General features: G+C 48.5%; 1 protein-coding gene across 2 annotated transcripts in view; it reads right to left on the reverse strand.

Moving 5' to 3' along the window:
- Window positions 1-430: 430 nt before the first annotated feature.
- Window positions 431-21,667, reverse strand: part of LOC142578131 (uncharacterized) — a 43,150-nt gene continuing 21,913 nt past the window's right edge. For both annotated transcript variants that reach the window (XR_012827182.1, XM_075687536.1), the window contains exons 4-5: window positions 4,158-4,256; window positions 431-592 (exon numbers count right to left, since the gene is read on the reverse strand). Coding sequence is in view for 1 of the 2 variants with exons in the window: in XM_075687536.1 (XP_075543651.1) it covers window positions 585-592; window positions 4,158-4,256 (107 nt within the window). In the remaining variant the exon portion in view is untranslated. The remainder of the gene's footprint in view (window positions 593-4,157; window positions 4,257-21,667) is intronic.

Consider the following 21,667-nt stretch of genomic DNA (forward strand, 5'->3'; position numbering starts at 1 on the left):
CCAACTCTGGGCCGTCCAGCAGGCCCGCGAGGCGGCGGCGAGGCAACACGTCGACGTCCCTACGTGGGAAACCTAAGGCCAAGTCGGCGAAAGCTCTGCAGGACTACAAATAAAGTTGTTGCCAACCAGCCAATTTCGGGACTCCAAACCAGTTCGCAGGCGCCAGTTGTGACTTCGCGATCCGTAAACATTGCTTGAGAGGATACGTTGTAAAGAACAAAAGTAAAGACAATTGCACCTACCCTATTTACTTTATAAAGCAATAATTCATCCGCTTAACGATAGCTTCACTTCACATGCATTTCAATAAGTGCTTTGAATGTGCAAAATTCTTGAAGGATTCCATCGTAACATATAGTGTACAGGTTGGCTTATTTGTTGCGTTTTTTTAACATTGATACCATTGACCAGGGCATTTTGAGCGTTAAAGTGTAACATTTTATTAGATTAAAATTGAATGCAGAAGTTCAGCTAACGACAAAAGGGCATTTCGAAAACAAACTTTTATTAGCACAGCAAGACTTATTTCATTGTCCAAAGTAGCCAGCTGAGAGTGGTAATCCCCTGTATCGTATTGTGGATCCTTATGCAGCTGCAGCAACAAAAAAATGCATGGGTCAGTGGGGTGAGGTCACGGTTCTGACGAGTTGCAACAACTTAAAAAGTAGCTGATGATCACTGTGCGTACTTGCTGACTTTTACAGCAACAGTTGTTATCGGCTCACTTCTAGAGTATGTTTCATGGCAGCCAGTCTGATCTATGGAATCCTAAGAACTGTTGCCAGAATTTACAAAGAAAAGCATTCTCATTAAGCCGCGATGATTACAACTTTGGTCTGTAAGACTGCCGGTACTCCTGAATTCTACCTCTCAGACACCTTTTTATACCTAGTGTTCATTGCAGCGAAAATAATATCGTATGCGAGCACTACACAGGAAAAAGGCAATGCAGGAAAGATTTTCAGAGACCCAAAAAGGCAGGATTTGCATCACTAGCAGCTGCAACAGTAGCTAAAATAATTAATGAACGCCCGCTCCACATTTCTGTACTGCATACAGTTGACGTCCGCGCCTTCTTTGCGTTTTGGCACACCGCTTTCTCAGTTGCGGGGGTGGTCTAAATTAACTTTTCTTCGATATGTAATGAGAACGATTGGTTTTGTTTGGTTTGGCTTTCTTTTATGATATGAACACAATAATAAAGGGTCTTTTATTGACTACCGTCGATATTGATGAATTTACCTTGCGTAAGGCTAACACTGCAGCTAGAGATTCAGCAATACGGAAAACAAGTCCGGAGTCCCGATTAAGAATGAGCACTCCAGAGCAGCAGGAATAGTGCCGGTTCCAAATTTTTCTTCACACTGTGAGGCGCCTGTCGCCATTTATAGTTAAACTCAACAAATGGCTTTGTTTTAGTCGATGTTATATATTATGAGAGAGAAGTTTTGCTTCGTTTCAGTGGATGTCGTCACAGATAATTTCTAGACTCTCTCGCATGTCGCAAATAGCTGGCACCTACCATGTACACCGCGCTCAGCGATATCCTCCTTCAGCGATTTCATCTCGCGGCAGCAGTTCTTACCCCTTCAACTTTGTTCTGCCAATACATTACCTTAAAGAGAATGTGATCTGAGGAGAGCGAAGACCCATAGGTCGCTTCCCTTTCACACTTCCTCGCACGATCTACAGCTTTTCCGGCAACTGGGACTATATACCGCGGCAGGCACATCTTACTGCTATTCACAACCACTTCCTCTGCAATGGTAACTATCTTCGTGAAAGACGCGATGTCTCCTATTATGCCACGTCATCTACACCTGCCTTCTGCTCTGATATCAGTGGCCTGGCAACTGCGTCGAAGGCACACGTTCTCTGGCAAGTACGTCCGCTCCTGTCTCAACTGTCAGAGCCGCAAGTGAGTTCATCAATTCGGTGCGTTGCCATCGCAGCCGCTTTCTTAATCTGGCCATCGAAACAGCTTTGCATTAAACCTCCTTGAGCCCGTCCCTTTGATTGGGTCGGGACAGACTGTTAAGGTCCACTTACGTGTACCAGTTCCGGCAACCACTGGATTATCGCTGCAGTTTATCACCTCTCACCGCACAATGAAACCGCGCCACTCATCATTCCATCATTCGCACTGCGCCACTTCACTCTTCGTCACGGAGAAGTTCGAGAACTTCTTGGTGATAGAAGGCGTGCTCTTCAGTGTGATCTTGTGACCGTTGTTTCCGAAAGAGTGCAAAACCGTACACAACACTAATAGCCCATACCACTTGAAGACGAACGGCTTAACGGAGCGTTGCGCAGCATACTGTGCGATGCTGGCTTCTCGCCCTTTCCCTTTCGACCGCAGCTCAGTACCACCAGAAGCCCCATCCTTCTCCCACTGACTGCTCAATTTTGCTTTCTGACCCTCTGTTCTGGATGTGAATTTGACTCCAGATACCGTGCGGTCGGGCAAACCTCTCCCATGAAATATGTTGTACAGTATGTCTCTCCGCCTCTTTATCAACGCCGCCGTGGTCGTGAGGCTGTTCATGTAGAGTGGCTCAAGCTCTTCTATGACAACACTCCGACCGAAGCGCCAGTCAACCAGGAGAATCGGCAGTCCTTGGTACGTGGCTGATTCACGCTGCAAAAAGGGTTGAACTGTAGCAGCGCATCTGATCTCTCCTGCCTTGCCTGCTATAAATAAGTACCGTTTCATCGGGCTTCGAGCATTTAGACTGAACGTAGTCTGTTCATCAAGAAAAATAGCTCATAACGCTATTAAATGCTATTTTTGTTGCCGCCTGTAATTTCAATTTCGTAATTACAATGTTAAAAATCTGATCTTGCTAAGGGCTTAATGTTGACAATTCAACCAACTATTTCGAGGAATGTAAAGGTCTTATGTGTAGGCATACAAAACACTGCTATACGTGTAAATTGGTTTACATTGTTCACACGACAAATTGAATACTGTCTAAATTATACGCTTCACGCCAGTAATGGCCCCTGCACCCCTTTAAATATTGTGCATAAAAATACTATTTCACAAATCTTTTACAGCAAAACTTATTTCAATGCCTTCCGTACATCCTTTATTGCCCTTCGACCGTTCCGCGGTGCTCCCGCTCCTCCTTCCGCGTCTCGCACTGTGGAGGCTGCGGCGGAGTGGGGCTGTGTCCCCAATGCTCCGAACACTGAACGTCACTGCAGCACTAAGTTTAAATTCGGATTTGGATGTTCACGTAGACGCAACTACTTGCCGTTTTCGCACTTATAAGAAGCTGACCTCAAAGGCTGTCCCTGCCCTTATGGTTTCCGCACTATATTTTGTGTGCCTCATCGGCGAGCATTATGGCGCTTGTTGTGGCATGAAATATTATAGAATTTGTTCAAAGGGCCTGCGTAGGGTTTCCTCTGCGGCCCACGCGTAGTGCCATGTGCCAGTGTGAACGTGACCAATGTCGCGTTTGCAGTGCACGTAAGTTTGCGTTCAAGTGAGTCTCTGAGTACAAAAATTCTACACAGACGCAAAACTCACTGGAACAGCAGCGTCATCGCTGGAGCAGGTATGAAAATTTCAGCGACGACACGATCTCTCGCTGCGGAGGAGCCGGCACAACTAGCTAGAACAGAGGACGTCCGCTGAATACCGGAACTTTAAAATTGAATTTTTATATCGGTGCGTTGAAAGCAGTGGTATCTCTTCAATTTTGATTACGTAAAGTAGCATGAACATTGTTAACGTTGTAGACACCTTTGTGGCCACTCATAAAGCTCTTATTAATCGTGACGTTTTCACAGATCTACCCAATAGTCGCGTGAGGGCACCATACTGTTATAATGTGCAATTTAGATGGCGGGGGTTTGACAAAGCTGTAGGAAAGCATGACTGATCTTCACAGTGACATTATACGTTCTCCGCTGCATGGAAGTGGGTAATATCTGGCTCGGGTGTACATGGATGTCTTGTGTCTTACCGTGCTCGAAAAATGTTGCGGCGCTGCTTTAATTAACATAGACCACATTGCTGCAACTTTTTGCAGCGTTTGCTTAACACTCGCAAACCAGCTTTCATATCTACTGAAAAAGTATTGCGCACGATTCTCCTTCTTGTGAATCTCAAGATTTTCTTCACCTTAACACGTAGTTGATGTACTCACAGCATTGGCATAAGCACGCATATTGACCGTCGGTGCAACTCGGGGGCTTGCCATTAGGACATGATGTACCCGGTGGGGGGCATGGAGTGCCATTGGCAACTGAAAAATAATTAACACGGTTAGTTCGGAATATGCAGGCATTATAATAAATAATATTTTTTGAAAACAGCGTATGTATTCTGATCTCACTGGACATTGAGGCCGTCAGTGCTAAGTTAAGCCCACTATCAAAATTTCACCATGCTTGCTCGGGTGGCCTATGTTTATGTCAAATCTTCCAACATAATGTTTTTGCAGCTTCATATTCATGTAAGGCGGTCAGAGGTGTTTTGAAACGATATAAATAGGACAGCCAAATAATCATTCGAAATGCGCGATATTGAGCCAACAATTAAAAAAAGCGCAGTTTCGCCTGAAAGGCGAAACATTGATTGGTATTGGGGGCGAGGATTACGGAGTCGCCATCTGTCGGAAGCGCCTCCCTTGCGTTGTATGAGCGATCACGCGGCGCGCTCCTCATAGGTTTCGCTTATGGCGCTCAGTAACAACACCACGCGGCAGCCCTCCTGGACATTTATGTAAGTACTCTGAAATTGAGGGAAGTTTCTGACTGTCGATACAATATTCTTGGGCAAACTGAAAGCACAGTATTGTTTACAGACGCCATCTCTTTACAGAATACGTACAGTGAACGCCACTGCGCGCGGTCGCCGCGATGGAGTCTCCCTAACCGGCTTCTTCCGTGAAAGGTAGGCAAACGCTGAGAGTAAACTATGTGAAATATGTTCTTATGGTGGGCTCTCTGTATAACCAAATGGAGCATAACAGAATGAAGCCTGAATGCAGCGATAGCACGGGTTCGCAGTGACCGACTGCGCGTCTGCATGCATGTCCGCGCATAATGTTTTGCTCTCGCTGTGAGCGCGTTTTCGCACCGTGCCGTGAGCATTAGGGCGCAGCATATGAGCATTTGACAGTACAATAGCAACCACTGATGCATGGACGCTATGAGAACTGTTCAAAAATAATTTCGTTATAGAGACTTCGACGCCCACGGCGACTGTGATGTGCCGTCACGACGATTCAACCTTTTTTTGTCTTCTAAATTCTTGGACATTTCAATATTATTTCTAAAGTTGCGTCACACTGTATGCTTATTGGTCTTCTCAGCATGCGATTTCTCTCTGCTTCTTTTTTCGTAATCCAGTGCACTAATTCATAACGCAAGCCTGACCATATGCCATCCCTTTGTTTAATGTGTGTCTTACAAATCCCTTTCCGTTAGAGTGAACTTGCCAGTGTCAAGCATCAACAAGTTCCTAGACCAAACCGTCATGACATTAGCCGGGCAGCGGGCGCACGCGAGCGTCTCAGTGCGCGTTTTCTGCTACTCACCGAACATCGCAGTGCCGGCGCCGTAGCAGAAATCTCCCTTGCGTCTGTGCTTACTGCATATACGAGTTGTAGCCGATGGCTGTCTGCCGAATCTTAAGTTTCGCGAGTTAAGCTTCACGCAGCTCCTTGTCATGCGGCTACCTGTGAATAAGGCTGAGACCGGGCTCCGTTGCGTACGTCCGGCACTGCGGCACCAAGCCTACCATGCTGCACGCCTCCAAAGCCACCAACGAATCATACTACTTTCAAATGTTGCCAAGCAGACACCCAAGGCGGTGAAGCCTCACCACTTAATTAGAACCGCAGCGCAGGTGGGAATGTAAACTTTCGTTTTCATCTCGCTGCGGCACTTCCGAAGCAGCCTACACGGCCGCTGTGTCCACGTGATCCCTCATGCCACGTCACGCCGACGGTGGCGCGAGCTCTTCTAGGGCTGGAGCTCGCCCCCAATAGAAAGTTAGCAGACAGCCATATGAACTAAAGATAATTATTTATCGGGCGTATGAACCTATAAACATTCGTACGTTAAATAAATTAATAAGCATGGTGTCCGCGCACTGCAAACATGAACTCATCACGCTCAGTGACTGCAGACACTCGTTGCCCAAACGCTGGCGTGAGGAGACGCACCAGCAATGGCGGGCGAAGCGACATTCGTGCTGTCTATCGCTTCAACGCAAAGCAAGCGCCGAGGACAGCCTGCACGCACAATGCTACGAGCCGCCGACGTAGTACATACACTTTGCCCCCAAAGCAGATCGCTCTTTAGATACGGCCGCGCGATCGCTCTCAGCCGCCATGCACATGCGCAGTTGCAGCCGGAGAGAACGCCGCAACCCTGCCTCTCCTCCCCCAGGCGCCTCACAACGTTGGGTACCTCGCACGCGCGCGAGAAGATGGCGCGCTTCCTCTTCCCATTCGTCCTTTTCGCGCGGGCGAGATTGAGCCGCGATGGTTGGCTCCCCTCGCACGCTTGCACACGCACTTACAGCGTAGGGCGTGCCGCGACGCTGTTATCGCCTTTACTTATACGGAGCCTCAAGGCGACGCCGACGGCAGAAATGCACTTGGAGTGTCCATTTAATTCCTATCGCATTAAACTACATTTTGTCGGCAAGACATTGATGCACGTAAGCTTTACGAACTCCCTGTGCTGAATGAATTACCGTCGCATTACGTGTAGGAATATGTAGAACACTTGAACAATATGTCACTTGACAATAATTTTCTGGACGGTTACATTTCTACTTAGTCGTCATATTTTATTTCCCACGCCTTCGAGCTTATCTAGGCTATTTTGTCATGTGTCTTCTAATATTAGTGCCTAAGCATACTTTAGTGGTCCCCCCTGCCCTGGCTCCGAATAGTGTAATATCTTGCAAAAAATTCGTGATTTCCAGACATTTAATGGTTATGATAGTGTAAATCTAGATGTTTGGTAGCATTTAATGAAAGAAAATAAAAGAATACCCATACGGATAACTAGGGTTCCTTAGAAAATAAATGGAGAAGCTTAAAATAGGGGTGAACCAACTGAAATTCGGGTGTGGGTCGACATGAAATTTGGGGATGTGCTAACTTGAAGTTTGAGGGTAGCCCAACTTAAATTTGCATGTGGTGAACTTAAATTTAGGGATGGCCCAACTTGAAATTTGGACCTGAGCGAACCCACCTTAAATTTGGGCCCACTTTAAATTTGGGGTGCGTCAACTTGAAACGTGGTGGTGGACCAACTTAAGTTTGGGGGTGGGAAAACATAACTTTGGGGACAGCCCAATTTGAAATTTGGGGCTGGGAAACCTCAACTTTGGGAGTGAGCCAGCTTCAAGTCTGCATGCGAGCCAACAGAAATTTAGAGGCAGGTCAAATTTAAGTTTTGGTGTGGCGCGTAGCCCGAATAAAATTTGGGGGTGGACCTACTAAAATTTAGAGGATGGACCAACTTACAATTTGGAGGTGGGCTAACGTGAGATTTTGGGGTGGTTCAATGTCTGATTAAACGCTGCAGAGCGTCCTTCGAGTTATGAACACCTTTAGGGCAAGCGAGTGTGTCGAGACGCTTGGCGGGTTTTCAGTGGGTGCAGTCACATCGCAGGCAAGAGCTGGCGTAGACAAGGAAGGCGCGCATAGCACAGGCTTGCGGGAGTGACAGCGAGGGTGACATGTTAACACGGCGATGCACTCTCCCTTCACGCAATGCCTTACGCGCTATTGCGGCCGCTGGCGTTCCCTTGCGACTGCTATGCTTCGTCAAGCGCTCTCGTGCCAGTAGGGCTGGCTAAAGTGATATGGTTTCATTAAGCGGCCGGATACGGCGAGAAAATCTGACAATTGCCGACTATAGCTTAAGCCCATTTTTGCCCTCGGAATGGCCATCGGCAGACGCGCATCAGCTAGAAAAATCTAGCAGGCAATACTAAGAAAAAGCGAAGTCACAGCGGAGCCAAACAATGCTCACGCATTAGTTGACAAATCTCAGAATTTCTGTACCTTATTTACTGCTAAATTTCCCGTATATAGCGTTAGAAATGTCAGGTTGGTTCTTCGAACAAACTACCATTATCTTCCAAGGCGACAACAACCTCAATGATGGTTCAGGAACTTTTCTTGGAGATGTGACATATCGTTACGGAAGGATGAAAAAAGAGAAAGGACGAAGAAGGGATCGGAGACACTGGCTGCGGCGTGTTGTTGGTGGCCAGCCATCTTAACTGGAACGCTAGAACCATTACGGCAAAGTGGCGATGATGGAGCGATAACAACGGCATCACAATGAAAGTACGCCGACGATGGAACTACGACGACATGACGACACTCGCATCACTATGATAAAATCACGACGATGAAACGACCACGACGGTATAGTGACGCTGGCATGATGAAAATGCGTTGACGGTGAAGAAATGGTGACAGTGATATAACGACGATAGCATGAAGACAGAGATATGGCGGCGATGCTAAACGGTTACAATAGTGTGACGATGCTAAAATGGTTACAATAGTGTGAAGAGAACAGTGTGACAAGGACCGCATGACGGCAAATGTATGACGACGCTGCAATAGCAAATGCATGGCGATGACGCCATGACGACAACATCTTGACGTCATGGCATGGCAAGACCAATACAGGGACGGTGGAAATGAAGGCGTCGAACTGAAGCCGAAATGATGAGTTCAACGACGGGACGAAGAAAGTGTGTATTCGAGCTCACGCCTGCAGCTGCGTAGATCATCTGCCAGCCTGCACCATCTAGCCTTGCCGTTGTTACAGTACTGGTCTGCACTATTCCCAGGAAATCAGATGTACAAGACTCGCATCCTTCGGATGAGCTACTAATGCGGTACGGGTATGCGCTATATCCTGGATGGAAATCATTCTTAGCAGCAGCCAGCAACAAGTGCCCAACGCATGCTGTTACGACTTTGAGGTGGTCCCGTAGCGCTCGTCACCCGTTTCGTGACAGAGCGTTGGTAGCGAAGACTCCGAGTCAGGCGTCGGTGAGAATAACAAAAGGGACTTTATACACTATATACAGGTCATTATACAGGACATGAAGGGATCGGCACTGGGGCCGAGAGCTCACAGCAAACGCGACTGTTCTCGCACGGCGACGTCCGGCGAAAACGCGTGACACATCTCACTCCAGTCGAGAGCGGCACTCTGCTCCCGGTGGGTCGGCGGATCCGGTTTTCCAGGCGGCGCGCCGCGGCTTATAAGCCCCCAGAAACCATTGTCACTCAAACGGCCCAATACAAAGTGAGCACTCGACGGTCGACGGAGGGGTCCAACCAGCGACCACGCTGGCCACCCCGTTCAAAACTGGCGGGCGCGGTGACCTCCGGGAAGGGGAGGTACGGCGCCGGGCTGTCTGGCACTTGGCGACACGTTTGAACATGTTGCCCGCCGATGCTTCTCCGGAGGACACCACTGCCTGACGGCTCAGCATTTTGACTTGTCAAGGGAGAATTAGGGCGCTGTGCCTTTCGGCGCAGCCCCGGGTTTGTCCAAAGGGCGCTCGCAGGAAAATTCTCCATCTTGCAGATTCGGAATCCGGGCTTGTGGTAATGGCACAACAGCATCCCCGCCCTCAGATAAGGCGCCGGGAAGACGAGCTGCCTCCACGTGGCTCGGATGCCAGGCGCGCACGTTCGTCAGGCTCGTCCAAGTTTACGTCCAGTGTCGGGACGCCAGGTCACTTCACGTGCCCAGGTCCCACTCGCCAGGACAGGAGCTCGGCTCACCGCGTTGTCGCCAAGGCACCTCAACCAGCTCCGCTCGGGTCGTTCCTAAGCCCTTGCTTCTCGCCACTGGTCCCGATTGGTCGTTCTGCAGCTTGCAAAACCGACCGGCAAAAGGCAACACCCAACACGAACATGTGCCCTCTGTCTCCCGTCAAACACCAGACAAGGCTATAATCCAAATCAGCCTAACTGAATTGCTATCCCCCTTTTTGCTTCCGCCGCAACAAGAGGCAGGCGTACGATCTAGTATACAAGGCTCAAACAACCCTTTTTCAAATGAACAACACACCAAAAGATCAGGAACAATTAATAATCAGCAATAACAATGACAAATAGAATGGTCCCCTTGAAATCACTTGGACCGAAAACATACTACTGAGGAAGCAAATGAGGTCATTCATTTTTCCCGGCGATATTTTCGCGGAATCCGAAGCTGCTTATATTTGCGACCCTGCTTATCCGTGTAGCGGCGGTACAATAAGCCAGATTCCTTACCAAATGAAACCCACTTTTTTTTCACTCCCCGTTTGACGCTCTTCCTCAGATCGGCTAGTGAACAGTCTTCCTGTTGCTCGCGAATCAGAGTTTCTCTTTCAACTGCCGCCTGCTCCTGCCAGCTGGCGGAAACCGGAGCGAGTGTGGAGCCCGCGTCGCCTAATTGCGGCGTCGCGTCTACATCGCGGCTAGCACTGCACGCGTCACTCCCACTCACTTCCAGGACCCGCTCGCCTAGGCCAGCCTCCGAGCTCTGCCTCTCCCGTGACTGCTCGCCACTCAAGTTACCTTGATCAGTCCGTGTGCCGCACCGCCTTTCGCTCACCGACGCAAAGTCAAGTTCCCTCGACAGCGGGAGCGCTTTGGATCGCGTGAGCGCCAAGTACGCCACGTCGGCAAAGAATGATTTGCCCTGATCCTTCAGCAGCTGCTCCGAGTTATTTGAGAAGAGGTAGGAAAAGTGCTCCGGGAGGGCGGCTGACACAGCGGCTTCGGTGTTAAGTTTCCCAAACTTTCCTTCAATGATAACCGTTGCGATCGGTAAACAGACACTCTCCTCCTCGGCCACTTGCCGTATCCTAGTACACTCTCCCGTAAAATCACTCGAGGAGACGAAAGACGGGTGAACAACGTCCATAGTTGCTGCAGAGTCCCGAAGTGCACGGCACTTCTTACCGTTTATCTTAATTTCCTGCACATAGGGCTCCAATAGACGTATGTTTTTGTGAGTTTCCTGTATTGTTGCAAAAGCAATTCTCTCTGGGCAGCTTGCAGCGATGTGCCCTTGCTTTTTGCAATTGTAGCAGGTTAACGGTTTCCGTTTTTCAAAAGAACGCGTCGTATCGTTTCGCTGTTTTGTTGCAAAAGCAACTTTCTCTGGGCAGTTCGCAGCGATGTGCCCTTGCTTTTTGCAATTGTAACATTTCCGTTTTTCGGGCTTTCCGGAAAACCCATCTCTCCTATCTGCTTTTTCTACGCGCACTGCCTTGCTGTGCAAGCTGCGGCGGGTGTAATACTCTTCCGCTAATTCTGCTGCCTTGTTTAGCTTAACCTCCTTTAGCCTATCTTGCAGCCAGAGCCGGACATCCTCATCAATGCAACGGTAGAACTGCTCCAACGCGATGCATTCGACAATTTTGTCGCGGTCGTCGTAAACCTCTTCGCCCTTCAGCCATTCCACCAAGTCGGCTTTTAGACGAAACGCGAAGTCAACATTCGACTCCTTGCCCTTTTTTGCATACCGGAACCTCTGCCGGAAAGCTTCGGGCGACAATTTGTACTTCCGCAGTAGCGCTTCCTTCACATCACTGTAGCTCTCAAACGCCTCTTTCGATAAGCAAGTTATTACGTCTGATGCCTCCCCAGGAAGCAAGGCTAACAGATTCTTTGCCCAGAGGGATCGCTCAATGCTATTCCGTTCGCACACGTGCTCAAATTTCACGAGGTATTTGGCCATATCCTCTCCGACGACAAAGGGTGGAAGTTGATCGCGTATTCTCGGAACATTAGAATGTGAGACTAGGCGCCGGCGAGCTGTTTCGAGTCTCCAACTCTTTCATTTTAAGCTCGTGCTCGCGACGTTCCCTTTCTGCCTGCAACTCCCGACGTTCCTTTTCTGCCTGCAACTCCCGACGTTCCTTTTCTGCCTGCAACTCCCGACGTTCCTTTTCTGCCTGCCACTCCCGACGTTCCTTTTCTTTCCTTTCCTCTTCGCAACGTTCCTTCTCCTCCCTTTCCCGACGTTCATTGATACCCGCCAAGGCCTCTGCGGCTTCCTCAGCCGTTACGTCCCCAGTCCTCATGACCTCAAGGATCGCATTCTTTCTTTTGGTTGAGCCCAACTCAATGCCCAACTCCTCACAAATTTCGAGAAGTTCCTTCACCTTGTACTTCTCCATCGTTCACACTGTCCTCCTGCTGTTTACCCTTTTTGAATATACCTGCCGTACGCTACTATAATGCTACTAGTAAGACATATGCAAGTATTTCACACACTGTCCTGTTTACCCCCTCAGCATCCCCTGGTTTTCAAAACACTCTTACTAGGCTTGAAACACACAAGGTTATCACAATGCAACACCAAATCCTTCCCTAAGCTACTATAACCTGTGTCAGAGAAAGTCTGGTGTTTGAGGTAAACTTCATGCACTCACCGCGCCGAGGTAGCTGATGCCGGTCAATCCCGTAGCTGCCATCCACTGTTACGACTTTGAGGTGGTCCCGTAGCGCTCGTCACCCGTTTCGTGACAGAGCGTTGGTAGCGAAGACTCCGAGTCAGGCGTCGGTGAGAATAACAAAAGGGACTTTATACACTATATACAGGTCATTATACCGGACATGAAGGGATCGGCACTGGGGCCGAGAGCTCACAGCAAACGCGACTGTTCCCGCACGGCGACGTCCGGCGAAAACGCGTGACACATCTCACTCCAGTCGAGAGCGGCACTCTGCTCCCGGTGGGTCGGCGGATCCGGTTTTCCAGGCGGCGCGCCGCGGCTTATAAGACCCCAGAAACCATTGTCACTCAAACGGCCCAATACAAAGTGAGCACTCGACGGTCGACGGAGGGGTCCAACCAGCGACCACGCTGGCCACCCCGTTCAAAACTGGCGGGCGCGGTGACCTCCAGGGAAGGGGAGGTACGGCGCCGGGCTGTCTGGCACTTGGCGACACGTTTGAACATGTTGCCCGCCGATGCTTCTCCGGAGGATACCACTGCCTGACGGCTCAGCATCTTGACTTGTCAAGGGAGAATTAGGGCGCTGTGCCTTTCGGCGCAGCCCCGGGTTTGTCCAAAGGGCGCTCGCAGGAAAATTCTCCATCTTGCAGATTCGGAATCCAGGCTTGTGGTAATGGCACAACAATACCCACTGTCACATACCAGGTGGCCGAAATAATTGTTGAATTAATGGGGAAAAAGCAGCAGCTAACACCCGAAAAGTTGGGACAGCAGGGAAGAAACATTCGCTTTGAAATAACGCAAAGTACTCCAACAAATATAGCAAAACATTCCGGGTTTGTGTTATGCAAGATAGTGTAAGCCGTATGACGTCGCGCTGATATTGGTAGGAAAACTTTGTCAGAAACTGGCTCCCACTCCCCGTGCAAGCTGCTGACATTTAGAAGAAATCCAAGTTCGCCACTTTCTTTGGTTCGTGCCCTGCCATCGCCACAATAGCAGCAGTGCCTCTCTCACGGCCTAGCTGGGCATAGAAGTCGCAAAGAAGTGGAGGTATCTCAAGATTTTCGCCGAATTCTCGCAGGACGCGCGACGGCGGCCACAGCACCAAAGCAATTATGCCCGTCACAAGACTGCAGATGATCGCCTTCACATGACGATCACCGTTAATTTAAAGGCGTGATTTCTTCTTTTACAGGCTCAAGTTCAACTGGACCCGACGGCATCACTTACTCGGCTCTTTGCCTATTCTGCACCAAGAACAAAGGTAGCACTCCTTCATTGTTCAATTGATTGTGAGAGTATGCCACTGTTCGTACACATTGGAAGCGGAGTCACATTGTAGTTTTGCTAAATCCTAGACAGTGACGTTATGACGTTCTGCCTCTTAAGCCAATCGCGTTAGCGAAATACGTACAAGTATAGACAATGTGACACTTGATACTGCGGCAAGTTCTTTTTTCGTCCACTTTCATTGCCATTATTGTATGATTTCTTTAGTTCAGTTATTAAGTACAAGTAATTTCCCCGATGCTGTCCTTAGTGTCTTTGTTTGTTAGCTTCATATGATATAATTATTAAAAATTGGGCCCCTTGCTTAACCAAGCCCCTCATTTCTCGTTTATTCCACCTGGAGTAATTCTTGCACAAATTGTTGCAGAAAGCCTGGCGACAATTACATATATTCCCTAGAGGTGTCCATGGAGAGTTAGCGTCATTGATCTTTACACAGGGGGATATGAGAAACGGTGCCGCATCCACAGAGTCGCTAAGCTTTTAAACTCTAAATGCCCATTGAATGTACAGCAGACTACTGTGCGGCACGCTGTATTCCGCAAGGCAAACTTTTTCGTCGAACGCTATCTCATCTCGCAATGATAGGTGTGATTAATGAATTTCTGCACTCCGTCTCAGTGTCGATATACACCGGTGACAAATGCATGTGACTGTCAGGTGTGACGTGGCAGAACCTACGGGTGATGCTCCAGCGTACTGCCTTTGGCAAATCTAGTTATTTGCGATGCCAAGCGCTCCTGATGTCCACCGAATATAGCTCAATTTATGGTTCGTTGACAGTGGAGCGCTCGATGTCTGGCGCGGCGCAGAATCTCCTGTCGAAGAAATGCCGCATTATTCCGATTTATCCGTCTTGATCATGCTGAGCCTGCTATTGGCTTCCAAATTACAACACAATAACTGCGGAAGAACCCGCCTCAGGATGACTGTCGGCGGTAATGCATTAGCATTGAATCAATATGGAGATACAATTAACTAAGAAATTAAGAAACAGAAATAGGTAAGGAACTTCACAGCGATAAAAGCCAGTTCGCCCAGGATCGTGTCCGTGTGCAGGCACAAGACATCCCGAAGATAAGGCTGATCCCGAAGATAGTGCAATACCGGGCCGACCAGCGGTTGAGGTGCAGTTCGCCGTTAAGAGGCCCACATACAAAGCTTCGCTGGTCATCTTTCTTCACAAAGTGAAAGGCCATTGAGTTGTTTTCTTTTTTTACTGTTATTTTGTAGGGTCGCGACTATCACCCCCGAAGCGAGCGAAGAAGAGGGCTTACACGCTGGTAGCACACTCTAGCGCGCTCTACCTGAGCGGCTGCGGTGTCGGCTGCTTCCGATATCTAGCGGTATCATGGCTGCCTCGCCTAAATAAACCGTGGCTGCGGCGGCTACCACTTTTCGCCGCCTCCCACACTTTTTTTATTGTAATTCGTGGAGAATGTGGGCCAGTAAGCTTGCTCGCAGCCTTGCGTGCATTGAGTGTTGTTTGACTACTTTTGCTGTAGTGCGCTTCCCGCCAGATGTAAGCCAAGTGAACACTTTGCAATATGTTTGAGCACTTGTGAATGAAACTACGCTGGAACATTGAATGATATGTCCCAACGATTTGAGTAAAACGACTTACAATGTGGACGGCTGGATATTTATTCTCGACGTCAGTACGCCGTGATAGTTGGCTGCATTTCTTTCATTGTTCCCATAATGTTTTACATGGTGCATCTTTTTCTGAATTCGCTGGATAAGTGCTTTCCGAATAAGCTAGACATGAGCCAGCTGGTTTTCACATGTGATACCCGTGTAGAGAGTTCTCGCAGAGTCCACATTCTGTAAACTTAAGAAAACTCACTGAAGAATTGAAAATTCTTACATGATAATATGATTCGAATGATGCCAGAAATGTGGTCACACTGAATTTTTGATCAAAAGAACGAATTTGGCCGTGACTGGTTTATTGACATTGTTCTCGGCGTAAGAATAATTTATGAGCTTCTCACAGAAGCCGTGGCTAAGGCCACTGAGATGGTCCTAGAAAGTAAAGTTCTCGTGGGTGCGCTACCAGGCCAGCAAGAAAAGCTTTTGCTTAGGCCCTTATTTGTGAATTACGTATTGAAAATGACTGGCAAGCATGACAAAACCAATATTTGCGCGACAAAGCTACCTGTTACGCGCAAGCGTAACATCGACAATAACGGTGAGTCGTTTAACACCGCTGCTTGAATCATTATATAATATTCGTCACATTAACTTACAGGCGGAGACAGGTTAACGAACTAGATCCTGCATTACATATGGGGAGTCAGGACCCTCCGTTGCTGTTTCCTATAGAGAACTCTGGTAATGACATTTTAGGTGTGTTTGTGTGTGTGTGTGTGTGTGTGTGTGTGTATTTGTGTGTGTGTGTGTGTGATTTTTTTTTTCGAGTCCGCGTCCACAAAACCGAACAACCTTTTGGTAAAATGAAGTGAAAGTACAGAATTTAATGTAATAAACAGTTGCAAGCATGATAATTCAACCATATTTCGTGCTTGTTAGTTCTAAATGCTCGTGCTGTTGTTTGGCTTACCACAGGGCATTTATTTTTGGCGTAGTGAAGCGGCGCATCACGTTGATGTAGAAAAATAATGGATCAGTTCTAATAGCTTCATGTCTCTCATGCAGTTATTAGAGAAACCAGCAGTGTGATCTCTTCTAGTGCATACTAGAGCAGACAAAAATGTTCTCATTTGTGATCGTAATAATACTTAAGCTGTTGACATGCATTGTAGTTAGGCACACATCAATTTTATGGACAGTAGCAATATTTATTTAACATGTTGCTTAAGCACCCTAGAGCAAACAGTGCACATTTGCATGTGTTCTGTAGTGGCAAACCATTACAATATATATGTTACACCTTTTTGCCTTTCATGTTACAAAATTGTGCTTTTTTTCAATTTCTGATGCAGTCAAAATTTCTCTTGCAGACATGCACTAATGAGGACCGCACCAGTATAAAGTTACACACTCCAGGCACTATTGAGAAGCTGTTGTTCGCTACAACAAGGTCATTGTATAGACTTTAGCTGCTACTACAAGGTAAACAACAGCTGGTTCAGAAATAAATGTGCTTGATATTGGCTTGGTAGTCTTGAGATACACGTTATTTGACTGCAGCAGACGATATGAATGATTTTTCACATTTATGTTTCAGCATAATTGGTTCGAACATAAAAGAAAACACTACATTAGTTTGACTAATCTGTGCTGTATGTCATGTGTCACTGTTCTGCCCGAACAGAATCAGTGCGAAGCACATCTTGGTCATCACAGGAGCTCCTATCTACACCAACAGGAAGGAGCTAGAGCCGAATTTGCAAGGCTTTTACACCACGAACAAAGAAGCGTATGCAGAAGAATTTGGATGAGATATCAAGTCTACGGAGGGATGTGTCAAGACTAAAAAGAGCTTCAGCCACCACTCCACTAGCACGCACAATGGCCGAGTCATCCAGGTAACTCAAAAAGGGCTTTCTATAAATTCTTCCTTTTCAGGTGCATTTGCAACTTCTCACCAAGCATGGACGACGCTGGTCAATATAGTTCCGTCAGTTTGCCCTTAATCAGCTTCCTGGCCATGTCAATTCCATTTGTACCAAGTGTAATTTTTTTCTATAGATGCAAGTTTCTTCATTGCCCATTCTCGTTAGAAATCAATCTTCCTCATTCAAACATAAAGGTCAGTCAATTCCTCGTTCATACTTAATACAGTCATTGTGTAGTAGCATAACATATCTTTAGCAGTATTTTCTAGTGTATCTCTCCATTGCTTCAGTGCTTGCAGAGCAGAGTGGCTTCTTTCTTGAATGCAAGCTTTCTCATTCCCATATTCTTAGTCTCGTTGATGACTCTTCTTCATCAATAGCCTGTGTCTTTGCGCAAGCTACACTGGTGTGATTGATTGCAGAATCTGCTTATGCTGCCCCACTTGGTTGTGGTCGCCGTGTTACGTTTCTGGGATGTGTGGCCTGGTCAGTTGCATTGAGAAGCAGTCTCTCGAGGTAAGCATTTGCTCGTGCAGTCCGCGCAGCGACATAGACTCCAAGTATACAGGCACCGTAACTGGCGCTCTCCGTTAGTTCTTTCTTGCTGCAGCCATGGGCAAATTTTGCTTGTGGCCTTCCTCTGCCGTGATTTGCTGAGAACGGAGACCAGCATACGTGCTTACATCGTTCAAAGTGTATGAAGAAAATAGCCACACGCGTGGAAAGGCCCGCAAAAGTGGCTACCGAAGATGATGCCTGAGAAGCCGACTTGTCCATATTGAGACAAAGTGGGACAACAAGTGTGAGCCACACATTAGCGGCTCCCGAAAGAAAAGTGCAGGTTGGAACGGAGTTAACGCTCAAATCCCGGGTAGTCAATATCTTTGTGCTGGCTGCGGCAGCAGATGTCAGCGTCACCCGATTGCTTCGCAATGCAAATTTCTCATCTTTAACGGCGACTGTCGCTGTGAACAGGTAGGACACTGTCAAACCTGATCGCGCTGCTGGTTGTCGCTCGTTACCAGACAGCCATGTGCGACGACGACGGTGAGCCTTTTACGAGCTCGCGTCAATTATTTCAGCGTATCTCGACATGCAAATTTTATTCCTGCTATTGCACGAGAATGTACACTGCTTCTCTTCTGCCAATAAAGGCGTAAGATCTGTTCACTCACTTGTGGCTTGTTTGTATGGGCGTCAGTAGAGGCTCTTTGTTCTCCTGGCAATTATAACGCACCAGCTACGAGGCAGCCAAGGCATTGGGGCACGCCGCATAGCCGGCAGGGCGAGCACGGTGCGTACCAGCGTACGCTACCGGTGAAAAACAGCCATGTTGCATTTTGCTCTAAAAAACTGCACTTTCTCTGGATGGATGGATGGATGGATGGATGGATGGATGGATGGATGGATGGATGGATGGATGGATGGATGGATGGATGGATGTTATGAGCGTCCCCTTTGGAACGGGGCGGTGGGCTAAACCATAAAAAAAGAAAAACAAACACTATCAACTCCCACAACCAAATGTTCCGATCCCCTATTGCGGACTGTTCTTTCGTAGGTCTCCGTGTTTTGTCGTTTCCCTATTTTTATTCCACCAATCCTCCAATCGCCTCTTACTAATCCCTATTGCGGACATGTTTAGTTTTCCACTGCTCTCGCTGAACCCAAAGGCTTCAAGGAGGCCAGTGGTGCCTAAATCGACCGCTGGGTAGACGTCTTCACATTATAATAAAAGATGCTCCATAGTTTCGCTAGCTTTACCGCAGCAAGTACATGCCTCTTCTTCCTTCTTATATATCTCGCCTTATAGGTGCGTGTTCTAAGGCATCCCATCTCGCTTCGAAAAGTATTAAGCTTCCCTTTGAGTTATCATAAATTGTTTCTTTCCTGATTTCGTTTTTTCCTCTTAAGTAGTTACTCATGGCAGGTTTATTTTCCATTGCCGCCACCCAAAAGATTATTTCGGCCTCTGACTTTCCGCTTGACGTTCTTTGTTGCCCAGCGTACAGGCCGCATACTTGCTGGTAAGCTTCCTAGTTCTTTTCCTCTACTGTGAATCTGTTTTTCCTGTACAGATACCTCAACACTCTCCCAGCCCATTTACTTTCTTCCATGTTCCTCAGTCGTTCTTCATACTCAATTTTACTGCGAGCTTCCCTCGCTCAAACACCACTTCCTGGTTGAGCAGCGCCATCTGCCGTCCACCTACGTAAGTTCCATGCGCTGTTCATGCGTAAGTTCATCATCATGGCCAGCGTCATCGTCTGCAGCGCGCGACCTGCATAATAAAACCGTTGAGGCTTAACAGCTGTCTCGCAAATGGTGGAGGCTGCTTTCGATCCCTTGGTCCTCTACGCCTTAGACTTTCCCTGGAGCTTCGTTCAGGCCGCCGTTTGCTCCGCCTTTCCGCCAGGATGCTCCAAGAACATCCTCCAGGAGCCTCCGGCGTCACCGTCACTGCCCCACCGGCCGTTCCTTCATGGAGCGTCAGCACGCAGCAGCGCGACCCCACCGTGTTCGCTGGCCTTCGTAGTGACGACGTTGATGACTGGCTGGACAATTATGACCGCGTGAGTGAGTCTAACCGGTGGGATGATATGCACAAGCTTCGCAACGTCGCATTCTACCTCACTGACGTTTTCAGGACTTGGTTTCTCAACCACGAGAGCACCTTGCTTGACTGGGCGGCATTCAAACACGAGCTTCGGCAGATTTTGGTGCTCCCAACGTCCGCTCTGAGGTCACCAAGAACAAGATTGATGGACGCACGCAACTTCCCGGAGAAACATACACCTCTTATATCGAGGACTTCCTCGGTCTTTGTGGCCGTGTTAACGCCACGATGACGGAATCTGATCGTGTTCGTCATATCCTAAAGGGCATTGCCCAAGTCGCGTTCAACGCACTGGCGATCAAAACTCCAAATACAGTTAACGATGTGATCGCGACTTGCCAACACCTGGACGCACTTCAGGCCATCCGTTTACAACCTGCCGCCGGTGACGCGCCTCCTTCGGCGGATACCGACCTACGTATACTGATTCGCACTCTCATGCGCGAAGAGCTCCAAGCGTGTGGCCTGCTCAGTCCTCCTGTTCTCCAGCCTCAACCTTCGGTTCCTGGCTTGCGCGACATCATCAAAGAGGAGCTGTCGTCCATGACATGCGCTGCGAGCTGTGGCCTTCCTTCGCCATCCACCTCGTATGCTCAGGTTGCGGCTATGCAACCAGCGTTCGTTCGGACAGCGCCTCCTGCTCCTGCTACTGCCCCCAGCCATCTGGCGACTCTACCACACCGTCCGCCTGCCAGAGCATTTTACACTACCCGACCTACGCCCCGCCCCATTTGTTATTATTGTGGTATTCGCGGGCACATATCGCGTTTTTGCTGAAGACGACAACAGGACGAACGCCGTGGCTACGATATTTATGAGAGAGACCCGTTACTTCCTGCGAGTCCTTACCAGCGCCGGCTCTCCCCACGTTCCCTTTCTCCACCTCCCGAAGCGCCTCGCAACTACCGTCCAGGGCGCCACCGCTCGCCCTCCCCTCTCCGACGCTCGACATCACCCCTGCAACCGGCCACCCACACTCCTGACTACCGATCGGAACACTAGATGGTGGAGATGGTGCGAGCCATGCAGGAAAGCTGCATGGCTCGCACAGACTGCAATTCCTCCAGCGTGCCCGGGCAATAATTTATTCTTTTGCGTAGTAGGTGTACCAGTCGTAGCGTTGATTGATACGGGAGCAGCTATTTCTATTATTCACGCTGGCTTGTGCTCTCGTCTACGCAAAGTTACTACACCTTACAGTGGAGCTCTTCTTCACGGTGCAAATAATGTCATTCGGCCATCGGCGCAATGCACCGTTAGAGTTTCGATCGACGAGATACGCAACCATATCCAATTCGCAGTACTCACTTCCTGTGGTCACATGCTTATACTAGGGTGGGACTTTCTCTCTTCGGCATCTGCTTTCATCTCGTGCCGTCAACGCCGCGTTAACTTGACAGAGACCAACAATTCCGATGACGTGCACGAACCGCGCCTTCGCTTACGAACTGCTGACGATTGTATGAGGCCCCCTGGCCGCGAACAACTCCTTGTAGTTAACTCTGACGTCACCGATGGTGACGTTTTAGTTGTACCGTCAGCCCGTTGCTTATCCAAAGGGATTGCTCTGGCACCTAGCCTTGTTCGCTTCACCAACGGCACGGCCACTTTGGCTGTACTCAACGCAACCAATGAGCCAGTCCGGCTTTCTCAAGGCGCCCTTCTCATGTGCGTCTTGGACACTCAACCTGTCTCAGTGCTTACCTCGACTACTGCGCTTTCACAGCCACCCACAGCTACGAATCCGGTCCCTGCTTCGGTTCTCGCT

This window comes from Dermacentor variabilis, chromosome 4 (assembly GCF_050947875.1).
Source record: "Dermacentor variabilis isolate Ectoservices chromosome 4, ASM5094787v1, whole genome shotgun sequence".
NCBI classification, from domain to species: Eukaryota; Metazoa; Arthropoda; class Arachnida; order Ixodida; family Ixodidae; genus Dermacentor; species Dermacentor variabilis.